General features: G+C 39.4%; 1 protein-coding gene across 1 annotated transcript in view; it reads left to right on the plus strand.

The window, feature by feature from the left end:
* Positions 1-24,984, plus strand: part of ISM1 (isthmin 1) — an 87,552-nt gene that overhangs the window by 18,510 nt on the left and 44,058 nt on the right. The window contains exon 3 of the mRNA XM_075596052.1: positions 16,402-16,623. Within this exon, the coding sequence (XP_075452167.1) occupies positions 16,402-16,623 (222 nt within the window). The remainder of the gene's footprint in view (positions 1-16,401; positions 16,624-24,984) is intronic.

Here is a 24,984-nt window from a genome sequence, read left to right on the forward strand (position 1 = left end):
CAATTCAGGGGTGCAGTTACCCCCCAAATCTTGAAAGTGCGTTCAATGTAATGCCACTTAAAGCAGATTGGAGTAAAGTGTTCGCATGGCAACTCCTGTATATTCTCCCTTTCTCAATCCAGGCAGCGCTGAGCTGTATTTCATGCAGAGTATATAGTGGCTTTTCAGTAAAAATGTGTCCCCTTAATTACTACTAATGTAACTGAGTTTTGGGCTTATTTTAGTTTCAAAATCTTTGATCAAAGGGGGAACCAGAGGTAAAAACTTTACCATATTGTACTGTATGGTGAACACATTTTTACAAAATAAACACGCAGGAGGAGCTGCCCCTTTAATAGAATGAAAGCTCCTATGAGAGATGTTTGACATTTTACATGCTCCAGAAAATGTAAAAGAACCAAATCTCTCATAATCAAGACATGTTCTATATAAATCGGGGGGTGGAATAATCCTGGGTGCTAGGTGAATTTCTTAGGGGCCCCTGAATGGGGAAGTGTTTTGTCAATTAAGTGTTTTCTTTCCCCTGATGGTGCATGATGGTTAATTCCAGAGAGAGGGGCTAGCACTGGTAAAGTCTTGAGGTAGAGGAGCTAATAAGAGAGGAGGAAAGGCAGATATCATGGGCAGAACGTAGGGGGCTTTTAGGGATCTAGTAAGCGGTTAAGGCTGAGATGTAGGGGTCGGAGAAGTAAGCATCGTTGAGAATTTTACATGTCAGAACTAGGGTTTTCAAATTTTCTAGAGAGATGGGGAAGCCACTGTAGGGATTTGCATAGTGTTGCAGCAGTAGTGGAGCGGTGAGTGGGGTAGATGAGTCTGGCAGCAGCATTTTGGATGGATTGAAGTGGACAAGTGGAATGCCAACTAGGAGATGGTTACAGTAGTCAAGGTGGGACTGAGTGAGTTAGGATTTTAGTTGCATCATTAGTGGGAAAAGCGTATCCAAGCAATGTTTTGGAGATGGCAAGACTTGGTGATGGAGTGAATGTGGGCTCCAAAAATGCAGGGGGTCCCCCCGAAAAAGCTCTGGTTTGCAGTGCAATGCGTGTTGGGGTTTTTTCTTTATCATAAACTCATTGCTATTTGGCTGGGTGATTTAGTGTTGAACTAAGCAATATAGTAGCTCAGTTTAGATTATTTACAGTCAAGATCACAGCGACTTGTAATAAATGCCATCAGCCTGGGAGTGAGAACCTATAAATAATTTTCTACTAGGACAGTATAGGGAAGAGAATATTTTTAGGTTGAATTTACCTCTTGCACTTTTTTTTTATTTTTATTTAATTTTTTTTATTCGGTGATCATTCTTTTTCTCCCTATTCTTTTTAGATAAACCAAACAAAATCTTACTAGTCATCGGTTGCAGCTTTCTTTTGGGCGGCCATTGGAGAAACCCCCACATTTAAAAATAAATGTTACAAAAAAAGGGATTAGTTAGGCGGCATTGCTGCTTTAAGTAATTTGGGTGAGCCATACATGTTTATAAAAAATTATGTTTAACCCTCTGGTTGCCCCAAAACGTAGTAACTACATCATGGGGTCTCGCACTCCAGGACCCCCAGGACCTAGTAGCTATGTCATGCCCGCAGAGTGCTTTAATATTTTTTTTCATTTTAGCCTAGATAACATCCTGCATTTCCGTGGAGTGCAGGACGCGATCTAAAGGGTAGAGGAGGACGCTTCCATTTCCAGTTTAATGACTACTGCGGTCACGTGACCTCGTTGTGCTGGAGGGGCCGTAGCACTCTGGTGCCGGGGCCCCTCTGGCATTCGGGGTTAAGTATGGCTTCCAAAGAGAGATTTCAGCATTTCTGTATTGCTGTACTGCCACTTAAGCTTCATTCTGTTTATTGCTGTGCCAACTCCCCTCCCATGTCATGTCCCTTCTTGTTGCATGCTATTCTTTCATTGAAATCTGTGCTGAAATCTCAATAAACTTAGACTGCATTCTCAATATATTAAATTGTGGCTGTTCTATTTCTTGCATTGCTTCTGTAGGGAGGCAGATTCTTGTTTTGGTTTATAGATTTGTTTTTCCTTGACTTGGCTTTGTTTTAATGCTGTTATCCCACAATACATCAATGGGTCATTGTAATGTCCTCCAGTGGAGTCTCCTAAAACATAATTTAGATCTTTTTTCCATAAGCTTGTTTTATTTCTGCTCTGTGATTACTGTAGTGTATTACTTTTTAGATGGCTTACTCCTAATATAAGCAGTATGTCTTGTAAAATCAATGTGGGTTATTCATTAAACTGTGGTAGTGCCCATCGGTGAACAATCACAAGGGAATGTATTGTTTTCAGTGGGAGTCTTTCTGATTTTAATGGGAGTTATCTTGTGATAGTCCACCCAGGGCCGTTTTTAAGACCTTCGTAGGCCCTAGGCACTTATTTCAAGAGGCCTGTGTCCCCGATATTTTTACAAATTTTTATGCTAATTTCATCGTTTGCTTGTTTCTTTCGATACTAGCGATATTTGGCATCGATACTTTTGTTTCGATATTTAAAGGTATTGATACTTTGAATGCATTTTAAATTAAAATTTGCTGTTTTCTCTTATTTTGTGTTTTTTTTGTTTTTTGTTAAGGTATTTTTTCAAGTGAAATATTGTAGGCCCTCAAAGGTTCGTAGGCCCTAGGCACTGTGCCTAGTCGGCCTAGTGTATAAAGTGGCCCTGAGTCCACCAATGGGCACTACTGTTGTTTAAAGGGGCAATCTCTCTTGGGCCCAAAGTGAATTTATTCCAGTGACAGGTTTTGGTAAAAATGATAAATTGCCTAGTTTAGACCTCTTAAATCTGACACTTCTAAATATGTATGTATATTATATTACACATATATACACTGTTTATTTTAGTTTCCCAAGTGTTATGGTTTTTATCTTGTTTTATAGCATGTTTCTGTTTCGAGTTTTTGCTATAAATTAGTAAAAATCCAAAGCCAAACGTGTAAAAAATGTAGAATCAAAATGCCAAACCATGCCCACTATTAGATCATACAGGTTTTCGGTGTTTTTTTAAATTTTTTAATTATTGTATTGCAATTTACATTTTTGTGGTCAAAAGATGACGCCCTCATGGCCAATACACTGATAATGGCCACTACAGAAAATGTACCCTCTAATATCAACTTTAGTTTTACAAACACACCCTAATTTCTAAAAGATCTGCATTTTTATTTTACATTTGTGATCATGTGATCAGTGCGTTTTCTTGTTTGTTTTCTTTTCATTCATTAATGTCAGGTTAATTCCTTTCATGACTATTGCAAGACCCTCTATCCATTCTCAACAATGCCTTTTTTTTTTTTGCACAGTTCTTTGGACTGTGTATTCCAACCCCATTTCAAGTTTGAGTTTTCAATGTGAAATCCTTATTCACATCGTAGAAGATCTGTCCATTTTCTCATCTTTTACTTAACATTTTTAAAACCGCACCAATGGAATGATTTATATTTTCTTTGAGAAGCCGAACCTACATTGTTTTGTTGATTTACAAATGGCAAAAATAGTCACTGGTCATTTTGGACTTTGAGATGCATCTAAAAATGTGTTTGGGGCTTGGGTAACATTTGCTGCTCTAAGGTTGGTTATTGTGATGCAATAATTTTTTATTTAGAAAAAATGTACTGACCCACATTCCATCTTTAGTTACACAATAAATATTTGATTATGCATTACTACTGTGAATAACTGGAATATTCACTTTATGACGCATAATACAAAGTTGTCATGTGATATCCTATAAGGCGCATACACAATCTTTGCTTTGAAAGTAGAGCTTGGTGACTGTCCTATTTAAAGGGAATGAAGTCGAGCAGTAAATTCACTGGTCACCCTTTTCACATTGACTGTGTCTCTCCCAGCTGGGAGTCTTTGATGTTGTAACAATAGAACATAGGGGAAGATTTGGACCCTGGACAAGTCTCATTAACCCCTGTATTGCTGCAGGATCTTGTGAAAAGCTGTGCAATGGCCACTCCAGCAGAGAAAGTATTTAAATGCTCTCGTAAAAACTCCCCATTTCTTCGAGCAACAAGTAAGTTTCCTGTAATTAAGGCAGTAACATTCCTTCTGATACAATGACTGGCTATGTACTCTATTTCAGTCACGAGTATAGTACATCCTTCAGTGGTAATATCTTCCAGTCTGTAAACATTGGTCCAGTCTACATGTGTTCTGCCTTTGAGATCTTTTACCTTCTGGTATGATGGAAAATATTTACACAACTTTGTTGTATACATGTACAGTGCCTGCAGTATTTGCCGTCAACAATTAAATATCAACCCAATCCCATTGTCCTAAACTAGGTATATGCAATTAAATAAAGACATACATACAATTAAAAAATATAATTTACAGTCCGGAACAAGTGAGTGGTGACATTTAGATTACTTGCTAACATCTGCTAGGCATGAAGACTTAATTCAAATGTGTAACACATCACCTACTTAGATATATGTGATAAAAATGTAATCTTGATTACTCTTATTCTTCAGCTATGGCATAGATTAAACTGGAATGGTAAAATAGGGATAGATTTTTTTTAATTTTTTTTTTATATGTGATAACGATATTTATCACAATATTTGTTTAATAGAAAAAAACTTACATTTTTTTTTTAAATATAATATTTTTTCCCAGTGTTTAGTTTCTAGTTTCAAGTTAAAGGTGTTTTTAAATAATATTTAAAAAAATCCTTCTGCCTGCTACAGAACGTCAGAGATGAGGGCAGTGCATAAAAAGAAGGGGGCAAACTGCAAAACGATGCTCTAGTCTAGGGAAAGAGGGCACTGCTATCATTGAGGGGTGGAGAGAAAAATACGGGTGCTAGGATCCCTTGTACATTGGCAGATACAGAATGCTTTTTGAGGCTGCAGTGTCTTAACCTGCATATCACAAACTGTCCCCAAACGTCAGCGACTAGAATGGGTGACTGACGGTAGTAGCACAATCATTTTAAGGGGCCTATTCTATAAGCCTTGATAACCTTCTTATCGAGGCCATTTCGGCCAAAATGCCTACTGCTATTCAGTAAGCCTCGATAAATGGGCGATAAAGGCATGAATCGCCAATTTTTGCTGCCGTCCAAGACACATCTCCGGGTGACCGGCGATAAATCGTCAGGTTTTGAAACTCATGCAATTCTAATAGCCTTGATTTAGTTTACCGCTAAGGTAATGAGGGGGTTAACCCCTCTCGCGACCACCCGGTAGGCATAAACATCCATCCTTGGGGCTACTACCTCCTTCAACCAATCCCTCCACCCACAATACACAAAACAACCCTACTACCCACATCCTCTACCCCTAACCCCTTCCCCCCCCACCCCAACACATACAGGACAGTAATGGGCAAAATTACTATTATCCAGATATGGATAATAGCTCATTTGCCCATTCAAAATAAAACATTAGCCAGCCAGCATAAATAAAGTAAATAAAATGTTCTACTTACCCCTGCCATCATGAAGGGCGTCGTCATTAGCATACTACTTCCATGTCATTTGTTGGCAGCAAGAGTACATGAAAAAATACAATCTAATGGCCCCTAACCCCTTAATCACCTTAGCGATTTAATAACCGCTATAGTATATAAGGGGTACACCCACCATCCCCCGCTACCCACCCGGGAGGCCTAAGCACCCACCCCTGCCCCACTATACACACCCTCTAGCCATTGATTGGCACAGTGGTTCATCATAACAATATAATATAGGCATGATAAGTGACTATAGCACTCAATGGTCAACTTACGAAAAATCATTAATGCCAAAAATACACAATAGTAAAAGAAATACACAAGCACCTAAACACCCCAACAATAAAAACTAAAAAGCTTAATAGTATACATGAATGAAAACATTCTATCACCAAAGTAGCAAAATAATTAAAATTGTTATTCCAAAATATAAGAATATAATTAAACACTTATCCAACCAATTAAATAAATAAAACCACTAGCCAACAAAACTATTAATTTAACCCGCTTACCAACCCTAAAATGTACTTTAAACAAGCCATCCAAATTTCAAACATTTTAATCAAAACAATAAACAGAAATAGAAAAAATAACATTCTATTAGCAGTCAATGAGCAATCAAAAATAAAAAAATACAATAAAAAAACCTGAAAAAAGACTATTGCATACATTCAATATTTATCTTACTTTAGAAGTCTTCACCCTCCGAATCCTGGTGTATCAGGAAGCTCTCGACCTGCGACGTCATCACCCGCAATCCATCTCCATCCTCCTTGAAGAACAGCATCAGGTACAACAATCTTCTTTCTCCTATCTTCATCTGTCATTATTTTCTTCTTTTCTTTAATCTTCTATCTTCATTCTTTCAATCCAAAACCCCATGTTAAATCCACAACAGATGTTGTCTCGTCGTCTTGAGCTAAAATGAGACGGAACAGGCCTTATATAGGGCCTGTGACGTCACATTTCAGGGTCAGATGGTACAGCTCAAAACCGATTGGATGCTGTATCATGTGCCCACCCCTTTTTTATTTTTTTGGGATGTGACGTCATCTCCAAGTGAGGTACGTCACATCCTTAAAACCACATGTCTCATATCACATGGTATTACAGCCAATGGGATTGAAGACAATCCCATTGGTTCCTTTAACGTGAAATGTCACATTAGTTAAAAAGGATGTGACATCACTTTAAGGGATGATGTCACATCCTTTAAACTAATGTAACATATCACATGGTACAGGAACCAATGGGATTGTTTTCAAACCCATTGGCTGTAATTCCATGTGATATTGTTTTAAGGATGTGACATAACTCCCTTGGAGATGGCGTCACATCCTTAAAAAAAAAAAAAAAAAAAAAGTCAGGCACATGATACAGCTTCAATCCGATTGGATGCTGTAACATCTGACCCTAAAATGTGACGACACAGGCCCTATACTGTATAAGGCTTGTTCCATCTCATTTAAGCTCAAGAAGACAAGACAACATCCGTTGTGGATTTAACATGGGGTTTTGGATTGAAAGAATGAAGATAGAAGATTAAAGAAAAGAAAATAATGACAGATGCAGATAGGAGAAAGAAGATTGTTGTACCTGATGCTGTTCTTCAAGGAGGATGGAGACGGATTGCGGGTGATGACGTCGCGGGTCGAGAGCTTCCTGATACGCCGGGATTCGGAGGGTGAAGACTTCTAAAGGTAAGATAAATATTGAATGTACGTAATAGTCTTTTTCAGGTTTTTATTTATTTTTATGTTTTTGATTTGCCCATTGACTGCTAATGTATTTATCTGTGCCCCTTTAGGCAATGCATTTTTTGGCAAATGCTTGTTTTTGAATTGTTTTTTATTATTTCTGTTTATTGTTTTGATTAAATTGTTTGGAATTTGGATGGCTTGTTTTTAGTACATTTTAGGGTTGGTTAGCGGTTTAAATTAATTAATAGTTTTGTTGGCTAGTGGTTTTATTTCTTGAATTGGTTGGATAGGTGTTTAATTAATTCTTATGTTTTGGAATAACATGATTTTTATTCTTTTGCTGTTTTTGTTATTAGATAAATGTTATCCATGTGTACTATTAGGCTTTTTAATTCTTTTATTTTTGGGGTGTTTAGATGCTTGTGTATTTATTTTATTCTTGTGTATTTTTATTAGGTTGACCATTGAGTGCTGTAGTGGCTTATCATGCCCATATTATATGGGTATGATGAACCACTGTGCCAATCAATGGGTAGAGGGTGGGTATAGTCGGGCTGTTTAGGCCTCCTGGGTGGGTAGCGGGGGACGGGGGTTATCACCTTAATTACTATAGTGGTTATTAATCGCGAAGGTGATTAAGGGGTTAGGGGCCAGTAGATTGTATTTTTCATGTACTCTTGCTGGCAACATAGGACACGGACCTGCAGTATGCAGACGAGGATACCCTTCATGGTGGCAGGGGTAAGTAGAAAGTTTTATTTACTTTATTAATGCTGGCTTATGTTTGATTTTAAAATGGGCAAATGCACTTATCCATATCTGGATAATAGTAATTTTTGTTTGTTGTGGGTAGAGGGTTTGGGCGAAGGGGGTAGTAGCCCCAAGGATGGATGTTTAGGTATTAACCGCTAAGGTAATGAAGGGGTTAACTCCACCCGCAACCCCCCCTACAAGACCTAAACACCCACTAAGGTCCAACTACCAGCTTTACCCACCCCCGCTACCCACAATAAACCAGGCACTTGTGGTTTATCCCTTCATTGCCTTAGCAGCTAGCCGCTAATGTAATGAAGCTGTTTTTATAAAAATGTGTAATACAAGTGTACGCGAGCAGGGGGTCTCCGCAGCAGAACCGCATTGATTTGAGGTCCGGGGATCCCCTGCTTCCCGAGATACAGGCCTCGTTATGGGGTGCCGGTATCTCCTATGCGTTTAAATCCCATGGTCACGTGACGCAAGACATTTAAATGCATAGGAGATAACGGGGCCGGTATTTCTGGAAGTAGGGGATCGCCGGACCTGAAATCAACGCGGTTCTGCTCCAGAGACCCCCTGCTCACGTACACTAGTATTAAAATTTTTATTAAATCCCTGCGATCGTTGGCGAGATATGCACAGGGAAAGGCGGCTCTCTCTGTGCAGCTGGGCCAGATAGCCGGGTGAGCCCTTTATAGAGAGGCGAACATCACGTTGCCAGCTACTCGCCAGTTTTGGGCATTTTGCTATCGCAGGTATTCAAGGCTTTCTGATAACCATGATCACAACGCTCCAAAACCTGGTGATTTTTTTTTTTTACATTTTTTTTTTTTTTTTTTAATGAAGGCTTATAGAATAGGCCCCTAGGTCGATATCAACTTTTTTTATTATTGTGCTATGTGTTTATCAGTATTTGCCTGATTCTAAACTCCTATTTCAAAACAAAACACAAAAGGAGTACCACAAGAAATTACTTATTATTTTTCTTTACTGAAAAACAGTATAATGAAGAGTTGATGCAGTGTACTCCCCCCCCCTTGTGTTTTATATATTATTTGTTCCCCCTTTTTTTTACACTTGTTCCTTTTGACCCTTTTTTGGCCCCATTTTTGTAAGTATTTTAGTCTCCCCGTAGATTCATTTCATCTGACCCTCCATGCCGTGTCGGACATATCCTCCAATTTCTGGATAAGCATCATTATCGTTTGCGGCTAAGCGTTGTAAGTCATATGGTTACGTTTTGGCACTAGCCTTGCTGTACAGCACTTTTCTACTCTGTTTTCCAGTGAAAAGTGTTTCTGAAGTTATTACGTCTGGTATCTTTTAAATATTTTGAGTGCTGGGAACTCATTTGTGTTTTGTTGTTAATCCTGAGGAAATAGGGTTCCTCGCTGTTCCCTTTGTATCACTTCTTTTTATGAATATTTGCTTACTATTACAGTGCTGTCTATACTTTTCCTAAACGCCATATAGTACATTCATAATGTCCTACAGGTACAGTAAATAGTGCACATTATCTCAATTCAGTTTAAAAATTTGCGTGAACAAAACAGGGGTTTAAAAGATAAAACTATTAGAAGTTACAAAATGTAAATGATGTATTATGGTGACTATCATCACAACCCAATTATCTGGCGGAAACAACCTCTTGATTGCAATTCTTGGGAAGGAAGTTGTTCTCATCACAAACTCCTTGTAAAACCTCACACGGAATGCACATTTTTGACCATTTTGAGAGCTAAAGTTAACAAAAAACCTCAAGTTAGACTTGTCTATCAGCTTTTGATTGTGAAGCTGGCCAATGCCTACCCAAATTTAGCACATGTAGCGTCACTATATATCTGTATACATACGTCCTTACGCTTTCATTTCTTACATACGCGTTCTTACCTCGGAAAACAGTATGTATTGTTTATTGCTGTGATTTTTCATGTTTTGCTGTTTGGATGTAGGATTTCCACATTTAAAGTGTCATTAAACATATAAAAATAGTGAAGCGTTGTTAAAACTGAAGAAGCTGTTAGTTGAATGCTTTGAAAGTACAGTAACTCCAATATCTGGTAAGTGGGACTGCACTAGAAATTCTGTGGTTTGTAAGTGTAATGTGAATTATAGCTGGTACGTTGTTATATTATTTGGCATGTCATTTTGTTTATGCAATTTTATATAATTATTTTCCTCTACTGTACCACGCTGCAAAATATATTATAAATATACGGTGATATACAGTTGAGAATTTCTTAGCTGGTATTGCAAACCTATTTTATGTTTTGTTTGGAGAATAAGCAGGAAAGTTGGCAATGAAAGTGTAATTACTTTTGATATCAAGCCATAATAATAATTGTTTGCTCCATCTTTTAATATTGACTATAGTCCCTAGTGACTAAAGGTAATTAATCTGTTGTGTATGTGGATGCAATTTCAATATCTAGTAAACCTTTTTATGACGCTACCCATTTAGACCTATAACCCCTAGGTTTTCTCAAAAGGAGAATAACAATCATTTATGTCCTTATCTTATGTCAGTGGCACTATTCCCTGATGGATAAAACAGTATTACGGTTTAAAACTGTTTTCTTATGCAAGTATGTGCATTTTGTTAGGAACTTGGGAAGCAAAATTGTGTCACATCTGCCACACCAACGCAGTGTATGGTATTCATTTCCTGTCTGTAGGAATGCCCCCTGAGTTGTTTAAAATTGAAAATCAAGTCATGCTTCTTCGGTTGACTATAGGTAACTGTGATAAAGGGGAAGGATTTGACTCTCGGCTAAATCTTCGTTAGATCTTCAGAGCAAAAAGTACATATAGCATTGGGAAAAAATTAATAAAAATATATATTGCAAAACTTTTTGTTCAAGGAAAAATGAATATAGGTAGAACAGAAAGATATATGTAGTGACGCTCACGAGATCTCTTGGGGGAGTATCAGATGTAGGAATAGTGTCAGGGAACCACCACAAATCTCCACTCCTCACATGGAATCCAAGTTCAAAAAAGGAGAGAAAAATCGGACATAGCGTAATATTGTTTTATAAACAAGAAATGGGGGAAAACCCCAATTCTATTTTTCTCGTATAGAAAAGTAAAAATTTGGCCTAAAGCACAACAGTCTCCACCGCACCTCTCTCACGCCGCCTGGATTTCTTCATCGCTTCCGCATCACGTGATGATCACTCTCTCGTGTCTCGCAATACTCTAATCTCTGAACAGCACTCTGGGGGTCTCTGCTCTCATCAGCTGTGCAGTCTTTGCTCCGTCTCTGTTGCTGTACTTGGTCACCCTATGCATTTCGCCAAAGCTGCGTCAGGTGTAGTACAATGCTGCGTGAACCTCCCTAATAAAGGGTGGTGTATATAAGGGACAGATTCACGAAGCATTGTACTTTTAGAAAGCAAAAGACTTAGAAATTCAGCCTTCAAATCATTATGCACACCTACAACGATGTGGGTAGCTTCCTGTCTCAATATGGTATATACTACAAATAAACCAATTGTGTAATGCCCATGGAACTGGAAAATGAGGGGGGAAAATGCACAACTCTTGATTTTGTCCCCTTCTTGCTCTTGGACCATTTGCAGGTGGATGGATCCCTGTGGGCCAATACATTTTTCTCACTGCCCCGTTTTCTGCACTTCCGTTAGGTCAGCCGTGCTGATCTTCCATTTCTTCTGCCTGCTTTTCTGCTTCTAGCGTGAGCATGCCGTAGAAGAGGAAGATGGCCTATGTCTGACAAAATAGCCGGACTTAAGCATCGCACCACAATTGATCAGTGTCCCCTTTTGGTAACCCCCTGTAAACACATCCAGCAATTTCCGTGTTGCTTCCAGTGGAATTCTACAGGAATCGTAATGTATTATGAATGAACCTTTTCAGTGCTGGAGGTCTAGTGGCACTAGTCCTTCTGGCATTTGCGGTCATGTGGTGTACTTAAGCAGTGGCTGCCATACCCTGGCTGACGTAAACGGAAGTAGAGGGGGCTCCACTTCTGTTTCAATCAGCCTGTGGAAAGATGACATCTCCCAATGATGTTACCGGGTATATAAAAAAGGGGCCACTATGACATTATCGTTTATTTGTAAAGTGCCACCATATTTTTCAGCGCGGTACACTGGGGTACAGAGTTTTGATAATTACGTCAATAGAGTTGCATAGAAATAAGGACAAACATGCGAACCGATACAAGGAGTAAATAAGGGCCCTACATGCAAGTGAACAATCTAGGGGGAATGAGGGACAATCTTGAAACAAAAAGGTAAGGTGGCTTCTCATTGTAGGATTGAGTATATCGCAGGATGGAGTATGGTCAAGGCTTCCTTGATGAGGTGGGTTTTTTTCCAGGTAGTTTTTGAAATGTCTTAAGGCTGCAAGAGAGTCTTGGTAATGTGGTAAGGGATTCCAGAGATGGAGCAGCACGGGAGAAGTCTTGTAAGGTTCGAGTGATGAGGTAATAAGGCAGGAGGAAAGGTGGATAGTGTGGGCAGAACATAGGGGGTGGTTTAGTCATATATTTGGGATGAGGACTGAGATGCAAATGGGACGGCATCATTGATAGCTTTGTAAGTCAGTAAGTTTGATTCTAGAGGATATTGGAAGCCAGTGTAGGAATTTGTGTGGATCAGCAGACGTGAGGTATGACTCAGGCAGCAGCATTTTAGATGGATTGGAGATGGGATTGGCAGAGAAGTGGAATGCCAACTTTGAGAAGGCTGCAGTAGTCGAGGCAGGACAAGCTTAGTGAAAGAATTTGGATTTTAGTTGCATAATGAGTGAGAAAAGAGCGTATCTTGGCAATATTTTTGAGGTTGAGACGGCAGGACTTCGTGATGGACTGAACATGAGAAAGATCACTTGACCCTTAGACAGGCTTGAGGTGTTGAGTGTGGTGTTATTGATCGTGAGGGAGAGTTTGGGTGTAACGGTGGGAGTGGAAGCGAGAACAAGTATGAGTTCTGTTTTGGACATACTAAGCTTCAGATAATGTTGGGACATCCAGGAGGACATTGCAGAGACTGTTGGTGACATGGGACAAGGGAGAGGTCAGCGCAGGAGCTGTAAATTCGGTGTCAGCATAGAGCCGATATTGAAAGCCAAAATATTGAATTGGTTCACCAAGAGACGAGGACCAAACGACAGCTTTGTGGGACCACAGCAGAGTGAGGGAGTGAAGATGGAACACCAAAGAAGGAAACACTGAAGGAGCAGTTGGATAGGTAGGTTGTGTACCAGAAGAAGACTGCGTCACGGAGGCCAATGGAGTGGAGAATGTATAGGAGACAGGGGTGATTAACCGTGTCGAAGGCACTTTGACTTGGCTGCGAGTGTCATCGCTCACTTTTGTTAGTGCTGTCTCAGGTGTTGAGGACCGAAACCAGATTGCAATGAATCAAGCAGAGAGTTGGGCAGTGAAAAAGTTAAAGGGTTGCGTGTAAACAAATGAGTGAAGTCTATTTTATTTGTGAATAAGATAGAAATTCCCACTGGAGTCTACTTCAGTGTAATTTAGACGAGCAAGTCAAATATTGCATGTGAGCTCGTTTTCTCTGAACACCTTGTCTTTGACCTCATATGACAAAACAATGTTCACAAGAGTAGAGATTTTATTTTAATACTTATGAGATTTTCCCCTTTGTAAGTGGATACCAGATTTACAGAACTTGCACGCTTTGGATGATGTTAAAAAGATGCCTACTCCCCAAGTGCAAATTATTATTGCATGTTGCTGGGACTGTATTCAGAGATTTGTTCTAATAGATTAGTTGAGAATGTTTTTGATATTTTTGTTTTTCTCTGGCAAGGCATGTAGGTGCTTATATTATGTAGAAGGAAAGCTGCTGCAATGTACACACCAAAGCTCGAGAACAAGCTGAACAATAACAAAAGCCTGAACCACTGACCCAAGACCTGGCGAAATTCAATCCCACCATTTGGAAAACATGAAAAATGTGATATCCCCAAGGATAGTTTGGTTGTTAACAGCTTTTTTTTTTGTTTTTTTTCAATACTGGAAGAGGGTTTGACTGAAGAAATGAGAAACTGAACAGATTCAGATGCACGATATTCTTAGATGTTTAAGATCCATTGGGAGTGAAGGAATTTTTACTTCCTTCGTTCAGCTTAATAGTCAAATGTCAGTGTGAAAAAAAACGGAAACCTAAAAGGGGATATGGAAAAAATGCAGGTGCTAAATTAGTTGGATGACAGCAATACATTTTTAAACCATAAAGCAGACCTAATAAAAATGCAAGGAGTAGCGGAGAATTCTATATTTATTTCTAGATCTAGTGCCAACCATGTAGGCAACACTTAACAGCAAGAGCAGGCCGATGAATTAACATAAAGGAAATTGCATATACAGCCAGCGATTTCTTTAAACATGAAGGTAAACCTAAACCAAGAGGCATTCCTTCCCCAAAGATGGGAGATATACAAAAACAGTGTCGCGTAAGCAGCGGTGGATTTGAAAATGAGTTGCCCCATGGCACTTGCATGTGTCATGCCGCCTCCTTGGTGCTGCCCTCCATCTCCTTTGGAATCCCAGCGTCAAATGATGCGGCTGATGTCATCAACGTGATGCCGCACAGTGTCGCATTGCCACGGTAACGGGATGCAGTGTGACGTCACATTGGGGCGTCCGTGGCGTCATTTGTCACTGGGATTCCAAAGGAGATGGAGGGCGGCACCAAGGAGGCGGCAGACAAAGGCAAGAGCATTCCCATTAGGTCCGATAGGCTCGAGGCAAATGCATATGAGGACGGAAAGTTTGAAAATCTGCTACTGCACGGTCAGCACACCTGTGAGCATGTGACCTGCATACGGGACAATGGTTCATATACAGCTCTCTAGCTGGCCCACTTTTCACCTTTGCAAGGATCCCTCAAATGAACTATCTCCCCTCAATCCGTTCCAATATACCATCTGTCACGAACAGCACACTTGTGAGCAAGTGACTTAGATATGCAACAAGGGTTAATACACAGGGCTACTCTAGCCAACTCGCCATTCTCCTCCGCAAGGTACTTTCAATTAGTTAATATTAACACCCATACTAGATTGGAATCAGATCTATCCGCTTCCACCAACAAAGGTGTGTGTGTGTGTGTGTGTGTGTGTGTGTGTGTGTGTGTGTGTGTGTGTGTGTGTGTGTGTGTGTGTGTGTGTGTGTGTGTGTGTGTGTGTGTGTGTGTGTGTGTGTGTGTATTAGATAGATATATAGATATATCTCGGGTCCCTGTTTATTAAAGAAAAACTATGCACTTAACACACATCTGTGTAGCAAAATGTGTCTGAAATTTTACTTTACCCTCTCCAAAGCGTGCAACTAGTTTATGAGCTCGGGCTCATAGCATCACTTATTAAAGTTTGGCTTTAATATACGAAAAGACAGTTCTTAGATTACACACAAGAACATACAGTTACAATAAATGTAGAACATTTTCTTAAAATAAAAGGATAGAACAGAATTCCCTAGGAATAAATGTACTAGTTATAAAGTTTCTTTTTAGGGAAACGTTTACAAAACTGCAGTAGCGTTGCGGTAATGCTACTGTACTTCAGTGTTTGAGAGTGGTACATCGCTACCATAGTTTAGAGATTAAGGCTCTTGGATATTTATCAAGGTTAACAAACTAACAAAAGTTCATTTATACATATAAACGATTTTAGATACTAAGATTTAGTCAATCTTGCGGTAAAACAAAATCTTGCCTGGACTGTGCATTGTAAAGCTATTGTTTCATTCTAACAAAGGGTTGTAACGTGTGCCAACTTGACATTTGCTGTAGTCTGTTATTGCCCCATTTAAAGCGGAAGTCCAAGCTGCCTTCATTTTTTAAAAATTTGTTTTCCCTTTAATATGTGCATCGATACAATCCACACAATAAGTAAGTAATTGGGTAAATTGCCGATCGATCCATTCTCCTGTGATCGATCAGTGAATTCGATTCGGGGGTTCACTAAATTGCAGTCCGTGCAGCAGAAGAGGACCAAAGATGCAAAGTTCTGTGGGGAAGATCCTGTGACCAGACAGTCACTAGATACAATTGCTGCACTGCTAGAGAGAAGGCAGGGCTCAAAATGGGGTTTGCCAGAGCCTGTTTCAGGAAGGGATGTGACTTTGTAAATGGTTGCTATAGAAACAAAAATTGCTTGTTGCATTATAATACATTAAAAAAAAATGTAATTCAGTGTGGTTAAAAAAAATTTTTTTTTAAATGCTAGAAGTATTTTCTCATTGTACAGAAATGATTTATAAAAAAAAAAACACACTTAGGATATTGCTTGGTCTGCTGCTTTAAAGCCCGAGTCTCTTATATATACAATTCTATCAAAGTTGGAATAAAAATTGAAGTGCTATGCAACATTGTCTTACTTGAATCTGTGTTATAAAAGAGAAATGTGTATTGAAATCTGTTGGTTTGCAATCAGGGGCCTAAATGTATTTTTATTTTCCTTTTTAATTTTACAGAACGGACAATCCTCTTCTGAAACCAGCTTTTCATTAAACCCAGGAGAGAGACCAGAGTACTTTGATGACCGGGCTGCTCGGAGATCTTTTCCTAAACATAGATTTATGACTAATGGACACACCTCTTTACAAAGAGATGGGCCTGGGTCATTCCTTTTGGATCTTCCTAACTTTCCCGATCTTTCTAAAGCTGATATTAATGGACAAAATCCCAATATTCAGGTACTTTTCTTTGCCATTCTACTTTTCTCACGAAAATTCCTTCTGCATATCCTCTTCCGCCATTACCCTTCGATTTAGAAGTTACTCTGATAGGGAGAATGTTGCCTATTAATTGACGTGTTGTAAGAAGTAATTGGATGTCCATCTAATTCGTATTTTTAACTTGCCTAACGTTTGGAATAATCACATGCTGAAGATCACATTTACTGGTTCTAAAAATATCACTAATGGGATGCTTCAAACAACTGTTAATGGTAGTTAAAAGGGCAGTTCAACTTTGCGGTATGCACCATTTGAGTGTAAAGGACGTCCTTTCAGGGCAATGCAACCCGTATAATTGGTTTACTTATTTTTGTATCTTTCAAAAAAGGTGTTAGCTCTGCACTTCTGCTTGAATCCTGGTGTTCCGGGAGATCGACTACTTATGGTTTGTGAGCTTAACCGATGATGGCTCCCTAACTATTTTGGCAGTCCTCCTAGCACTCTTAATACCAAAAGACATAAAATATTGTTAAAAAAAAACCAAAAACCTGTAAGACATTTGGCTACCATGAAAAAAATTAAAAGTATTAATGTTGTCAATTGGCTACATTTAACTTATTAAACATGCCACCATCCTTAATTCACTTTTGTCCTTGGGCAGGACTAGCCCTTTCAATTGCCATCTATTAAAGTAACTACAATATCAATCTTAAAGTGATGAAGTGACACAAATGTATTCTACTTTACAATACATTTTATTTTCTATTTAATATTGTAACCAGCCATATGCTTAACTGTCATATTTAACTTTAATATTCATCAAGTGCCAATATTCTGAACTGTCCTTCTCAACACTTCCAACTCAATACTTTAAGCACATTATTATTTAAGTGTACCCAAAAGTAGCATTTTTAAATATCCTGCATAAATATTCCTTGGCGATTCCTAATTTAGCTGCAAAATATGTGCTAAAATCACACCTTCAATAAATGGTCTGTAAATGTACAGAGAACCAAATGTGTCATTCTTATCTACTTTTCAGTAGCTGTCATGAACTTCAGCACACAATGTCAGCCCTGCACATGGTAAAGGAGAAGGGTAGATCACTACAATACATAGGTGATGCCCCTTCCCGACAAGCTTGTATTTATAGCTTACCTCCATCACTGACAAAGAGGCCAGCAACACATCTTTGTGCATCTTTGGAACGCCTTGCCCATCTGGCTTCAAAAGGGTTAATGTAAGGGAAGCAGTTTGCATAGCATTTTTGTGCTGATCAGGGCATGGCATCCCTAAACAGATATATGTCGTAATGTCTGACATTCTCCTGTTTTGTTTTTTATATGGTATTAATTTCTAAATGGCCAGCTGACTATTTTAAAGAGATACTGAATTTGTAACAGCTGTTGTAGTGCTATGGAGTAAATCTACTAAGAAGCCGTGAGTCGTTTAACAGGCTCCGTCCGGTGTTAGTATTTTTCAGCCTAATGCACCAGTACCCTTGAGTAAACTAATTCACTGGTGGTCCTTTACAAAAAATATTTTTACCAAAGATTCTAAACTAGTGCTATTATTTTCTGTGGTTTGCGCTTTTTTACTTCCTCTATAAAACCAATAGCTTTTGTTGGTCTCCATTGGTTAGACACACACTAGCTCAACCATGTCTGTTGATTTTGTCCTGGTTCACAGAATGGGGGTGCTCAGAATGCCTTTATTTTCCATGTGACCCCCAAATTAAGTCATACTTGCATTTAGCATTTCTCATGTTCATAGCTTTAAAGAGTGCCTGTTTTTCTTTGTATGAATTGAAAGGGGAGACTTGATAAAGGCCCTTTTTACAATGTTGGTGAAAAATCTGTTGTCTGCCGGTATAATAATTATAATTTTATATTAATGGTTCAATCACTGTAAAATATTTGAAAGGGGAATCTAAACGGTCAAAATGCAGCATTGATTAAAAAAAAAATATTCTTTTTTTTTTATAGTATGCATTTAAGCAATAGGCTAAAAGTGGCCACTTAGAAGTTAAAAAGCAGCCATTTTATGTAAATATAATAATATAAAATTTGTAATGATAAACAGTTACAAAAGAAAAATAATGTTTTTTTTTTTTTTTTCCACTGTCACCTTTAATAGAAGTTTACAATCTGCAAGAAGACTTGTTCTGGTCAAAAATGACTCCTACTCTACATGAACACATTATCACTTTATATCATAGTTATACAAGTGTTTAGTTATTCTTGCTGAGCATAATGACCTTATTGAGCAAATACGAACATGAGTAGTAACCACAATATGTGTAAGCATCAACATTACTGGTCACCTCGCTTTTACATCATACCAGACACCGTACTTTTGTTTTTTTGGGGCCCTTTTTCACAGCAGATGTTAACAATTTCAGTGTCTTGTTTTGAGTGCAATTTCCTACTTTAAGTAATGCAAACTATTATTTCAGTATTGCCGGTAATTTCTTTAATTCAGGTCAGTTTATTCTGTGTAGGGAGTAAGGTGGGTTATTTCTAGTGCTGGTTCTAGTTGGTTCAGCGCACTGCATAGGGGTTGCAGATAAGCTTCCAAAACTGTGCAATCCCTTGTTTTAGATGTTGCTGTATGTAAAAGGGGCCGTTTTGTATTGTTTTTGCAAGTAAGGGACTCCAACTCAGATAAATTATACTCCATGGTTAGATTCTTCTCTTCTCCCTTATTTATTTTTTTCTTACTGTGGCTGAATTTAGTAGACTATTTGGCCAAGAAAAAAAGATAAGCTTGTTACTTTATCGGTTACCATATTTTGAAACCTGATCGTCACATAATGAGTAAATGAAAAATTCCAAAGAGAACCCCAGCATGGAGGAGTGTGTATGTAAGCTGGGTCCAAGGATACAATGCAATATTGCGACCCAGGATATACTGTATATACCTGAAAACAGGATATGTATCCCCAGTGTAGTTGAAGCTAAAATAATAAGGCCAAAAGTGATAAATAAGCTGTTCTGTTAAGAAAAAAAGTTGCTTTAAAAAAATCATTGATCTTTAGGATAAATGACTTTCGCATCTATAGTTGGTGGTAAAAGACTTTTTATTTTATTTTATTTTCAATGCTTCAGAGTTGCCTCACATCAGTTCAAAAATTGCTTTTGGGTAATTTTACTCCCATTTTGTAAAATGTAGTTTGTCCTTTACCAGAAAACATACTTTTATACAGTAAATAAAAATACCTCTTGTGGCTACATTTGCATGTCTCAGACAGGTCTGCAACCCTGTCTTTCCCCATTATCACGTAGCAAAAAGTGCTTTCACTGCAGCCAGGGATTCTGGGTAAGGATTTGCACGTGAGCGCAGTGTATCTCTCTTTACTTCTCATCCATTTTAACATGGAAACCTATAAGCTTATGCCTGCAGTATTACACCGCTTTATACAGTACAACTCTTAGCCAATGCAACAGCATCTGTGTATACAAGCTGTAATTTCACTTGTATTGTACTGTAGCTATAGTCCCAGGAGACCAGGTAATAAAATGTGATGGTTTGTTCCTCAAGGAGGAAGCGTGTGCATTGTTCTGTAACTTCCCAGTAGTGTCTTGCACTACTGATCTGCAACAACCTTTAGTTGAAGTGACTTTCACTTTAAGCATGTAGAGTGGATTTATTCTTCATGAACCGGTTGGGTAAAGATAGGTATGCGCTTTCCTAGGGAAAAGGATGGGTTGTTTGAGAATTGCTGCACAATTATGGCAATTGGATAAGAAGTTTGGATAACTCCAAACAGCTGCATAATTTGAGAACTATACAGCTTTCCCCCAAAGTTGACGTCCAAATGTTTAATTGTATATTTTAAAATCTAGCTATAAATGTGTTTTTTTTTTGGTTTTTTGTTTTTTTTTAAAGCCCACATTAGTGAAACAATTATTTGGTGCATTCATCCAAGGGCTGTGGTGCAAAAAACCCCAGTTATCTTGGGTATACACAACAATTGTTTTTGGAGATTTGTTTTACAAGTAACAACCAAACGTTTGAAATAACTAGAGCAGAGAGACCTTGCTGCAGCATATCTAGATATGAAGGAATGTAAATGGGGTATGTCCGCGTGTGCAGAAGTATTTCTCCCCCCCTGCACATTTTGCTCATGTTGTTGGCACCTGAGCATACTCCACAACACTTTCAAATTAAGCTTTACATGTAAGATTTACAGAGAAATCAACTTAATCTCGCTTGCATACATTTTTTTCAACCCCTTTTGCTACTGCAGCACTAAATCAGCTCCGGTGCAAATGAATTGTTTGAAATGTCACAACATTTGTGAAATGGTTTCAGCCTCTGTGTAATCAAAGTGGTTTAACTTGTAGATCATATCCCTCGGGTATATGAAGACTTTAAAGCTGCAACTCAGATACGGATCCAACAGAGCAACCATGAAGACCAAGGAGCTTTCTAAACAAGTCAGGGATAGAGAGGCACAGAGTAGGAGAAAGGAACAAGACCTTTTCACAGGTGCCGATTATCACTCTTAGCACAGTGTGGTCCATCATTAAGAAGTGGAAGATACCATCCAGACACTACCCAGATCAGGTCGCCTACCCAAACTGAGCATATAGATGAAACTGTAGACATGTGGGAAAAGGTTTTGTGCTCAGACGAGACAAAAAATTTACTTTTTTTTCTAAATTCCCTGTGTTACGTCTGGCGTAAGCCCAACACTACACATCACCCAGTCAACACCATTCCAACGGTCAAGCATGGTGGTGGCACCATAATGTTATGGGGGTGCTTCTCTTCAGCAGGGACTGGCAAGCTTGTCAGGATAGAAGGTAGACTGGACGGTGCAAAGTACAGACGAATCCTTGAGGAAAATCTGTTTGTCAGCCAAGACTCTGAAACTTGTGAGGAAATTCACATTTCTGCAGTGACAATGAACCAAAGCACAAACCAACACTGGAGTGGTTGAACAATAAGATAATTTATGTTCTTAACTGGCCCAGTCAAAGTCTGAGACCTATCAGAACTGGATCAATTTCACTGTGAAGAATAGGGTGAAAATGTCGCCATCCTACTGTGCAAAGCTTGTAGAGACCTATCCAAAAAGACATAGCAGTAATTGCTGCAAAAGATGCTTCAACCAAGTACAGACTTAACGGGCTTAATACTTATGCAACCAGTAAATTTAACCTCCTCCTCGTATAACAGTGTTCAGTTTAACCACTCCAGCTTTGTAGCTTAGAATAAAAAAATGTTTGTTTGAAAAACTGACATTGGTAGGGGTGAATACTTCTGCAAACGTGTGCCCCCAACCCCCCGCCTGCCCCTTAAAGAATACCAATGGTAGTGACAAAGTATATGGTTTAAACAGCACTCTAAGAATATAGGGGTCTAAAATAAGACTGTGGTGCACGGGAACCTGGAGGGACCTTATTCCCTCCCAAAGGACAATATAGAACAAGAAATGGGTGGTACCCAGCACTCAAATGAGAAAAATAAAGTAAATGACTGTTATAAAGAGATTTTACTGTGATATTGCCACAATATGTATAGATAATCGCAAAGGTCCGCAATATACGTACAACTGTGAGTAACCGCAAACGGAGTGGGATAACACAGGGTGGGGGAAGGGAAAGGAATAGGGAAAAGGTGGGGGGGGGGGGGATCAAGACAAGGGGGGCAACATTTCGGGGCGGGATGCCCCTTCTTCTGGCCCGTTCCCCAAGATCAGTGATCATGCTAAGCAAGCCAATGATATCATAGAATTAGAGCCAGATCGGCATAAAGTATAACGAGCACCGAGAGGCTGAAAAGGATTACGTGCACCGAGTAGGAGAAACAACGTCTCAGGAAGCAGCACTGGATACTCTGACCTCTGGTGACCTGCATAATTCTATGATATTATTGGCTTGCTTAGCCTTTAGCAGTTTTGTTATTAACCTCTGCATTACTGGCTTATATAGCATTGTTGCTTGAGATTATCTCTGCTAGTTACTGGTTTTCCTTGAGATATATACTCTGCAGTTGGTTGGTCTAATTGCCTCTAGCTTCGTTTGGGCATACATTTACTAGTGACCGCTCTTGGATCACTAGATTATCTTACAGGTTGATTTTGTGTATTTTGTTTTTAGTTGTTCAGTGTGTTGGGAGTTACCATCCATATAGGACTTAAGGGAAGTACCCTTGATCACTGTGATCTTGGGGAATGGGCCAGAAGAAGGGGCATCCCGCCACTCACACGTGAGTACACTGTTGCCCTTTCTCTTTTATTGTAATAAACCCTACTTTGACCAGATTGCTGTGGCTGTGTGTGTCATCCTATCTGGTGTAACGGAGTGGTTGTGTGAAGCCTCCCTACGGGGTGTCCCAGCTGAACAGCATTAGAGTGAGGAGAATACCACATTCCACGAGAGGAGAGGGAAATCCTTACATCAGAGATTTATTTGGATACTGACTCACACTTGGCCGTGTGAGTGCATTTCATTAGTCTTTTATCCCTATCCCATTGAGACTTCCCAATTGACCATTACAGCACATTGATACTGTAATTTTAATTGCATTATATTTTTTTTGCGCTCCTCGTACTGTTTTCTCTATCTTTCCACGAGGATCACGGGAGAATCTTCCATTGGGTCGAGCTGCAGCAAGTGTAGGTCCAGTATTTTATGGTTTCTTTACTTATATTGTTAAACCACTGTCAAACACTCTTCCTTAATAGCATTTAGTGAATAGCGCCCCATATATCTTCCAGCAACCCTGCAGTATACGTTTGCAAATACACATGACCACACCTTTACCTTTGCAAAGGGCCTGCACCTTTAACATCAGAGTAGTCTACAAAGCTCTAACGCCATGCCGGTGCCGGAACTGAGTAATGACATTGAGGGGACACTAGTGCAGCACTATATAAGTGTGTGTTGATTTTCCTAACACACTAAACTATACTGCCGTGCTCTGGAAATAACTTATATTGGCAAAGATAGTTTGGTAGTAGAATTATTGGGATAAAAATATCACTTCACCCGTCACACCTACCCGGATCCGATAAGGAGAGTAGTAATCTTACACCCTGTGAGAAACCCGGGCTCGTTGGTGTTCTATAGCCGTCTGTTCGATGGGGATATCTGCTGAGTCTAGCGGTATGTAGCTCCTGTAGATTCAAAGGTGTGTGTGTGCTTCCAAAACTGGAAAGTAGGAGGAATCTGAAGCAACAGCACACCAGTTGTTGTACCGAACTGGAAATAGCATGGTTGAATAGTGGTTCAAGTAGAATATCTTCTACTTGGACCACTATTTTGTATGTGTTCGAATAAAATAGCGTTATTTTTCTACTCAACCTGGGTTCCCGTGCTATTTTCGTTTCAGTACGGTTCTGTTTCTCTAGATTCCTCCTTCTGCTTTCTATATTGCTGTGTATGTAGGGTCCTCCAGGAGGGCGAACAGCATGTAGAAATAAGGCAGGGACCAGGATTGGGAGAGAGATCCCCCAGAAGCAAGGAGGAGAAGCATGAAAGAAAGGATGTGTGAGGTGAATTTATAGGAGTGTGTTTTAGTGCAGAGGATATAGCGGTGTAGTGTCACAGAGGGCAGATAGGCTAAGAGTTCATGTGAACTAAGAAGTGGTGAAAGAGCTATAGGAATGAGGAATAATGAGCCTAGTAGAAAGTGATGTTTGAAGTGAAGTCAGGGTAAATTTAAATAGTAGAGGATGCATGGCAGTGGTAGTTAGTGTTGAGAAGTGGGTTAAGACTGGAAAGTGAAAATTAAGTTAGGATAACGATAAAGTGGAAGTTGTGAGAAATGCAATATATGAGTGGAGGTGCTCTAGAGCAGGGGCGCGGGGTTTTCTAGGGGGGGTGCGGCAGATGCCAACTCCCCGCGCTCTTCCCCCAGCCATGTAAATTAAATGCCGGGGGAGGCGCGAGGCCTCTGCAACTTCCCTTACCTGCTCTCAGCCGGCTCTTCAGTGACGCGTCGACATGACAACACAGGGTCAAATGGCAACGCGTCACATGACGTGATGTCATATGACACGTGGAGCCCGAGAGCAGATGAGTGGGGGGCGCAGGCAAGGGGGAGCACAGACTGGGTGGGGTGCGCAAACTGAAAAGTTTGTGCACCCCTGCTCTAGAGTGAAGAGAGCTGTGTCCTCTGGAGTCTGATAGAAAATCTCTTCCTTTCCAATGCAGTTCAACTCCAATCCAGGGCCAGTAGTTGTGCAGTTATTCACTTCTTATTTCACTTCTGTTAAATTCCACATTGTATGGCATTTAAAGCTGCAGTTCAGTCTTTTTTTTTTCTTTTTACATTTTTTTTTCACTTCAATAGTTTCATGTGTGCAATCTCTAATTACCTAAAGAACAGTACTGTATAGCTGCAGCTCAATTCGTTTTCCATGTATTG

The sequence above is a fragment of the Ascaphus truei genome, chromosome 4 (assembly GCF_040206685.1).
Source record: "Ascaphus truei isolate aAscTru1 chromosome 4, aAscTru1.hap1, whole genome shotgun sequence".
Classification (NCBI taxonomy): Eukaryota; Metazoa; Chordata; class Amphibia; order Anura; family Ascaphidae; genus Ascaphus; species Ascaphus truei.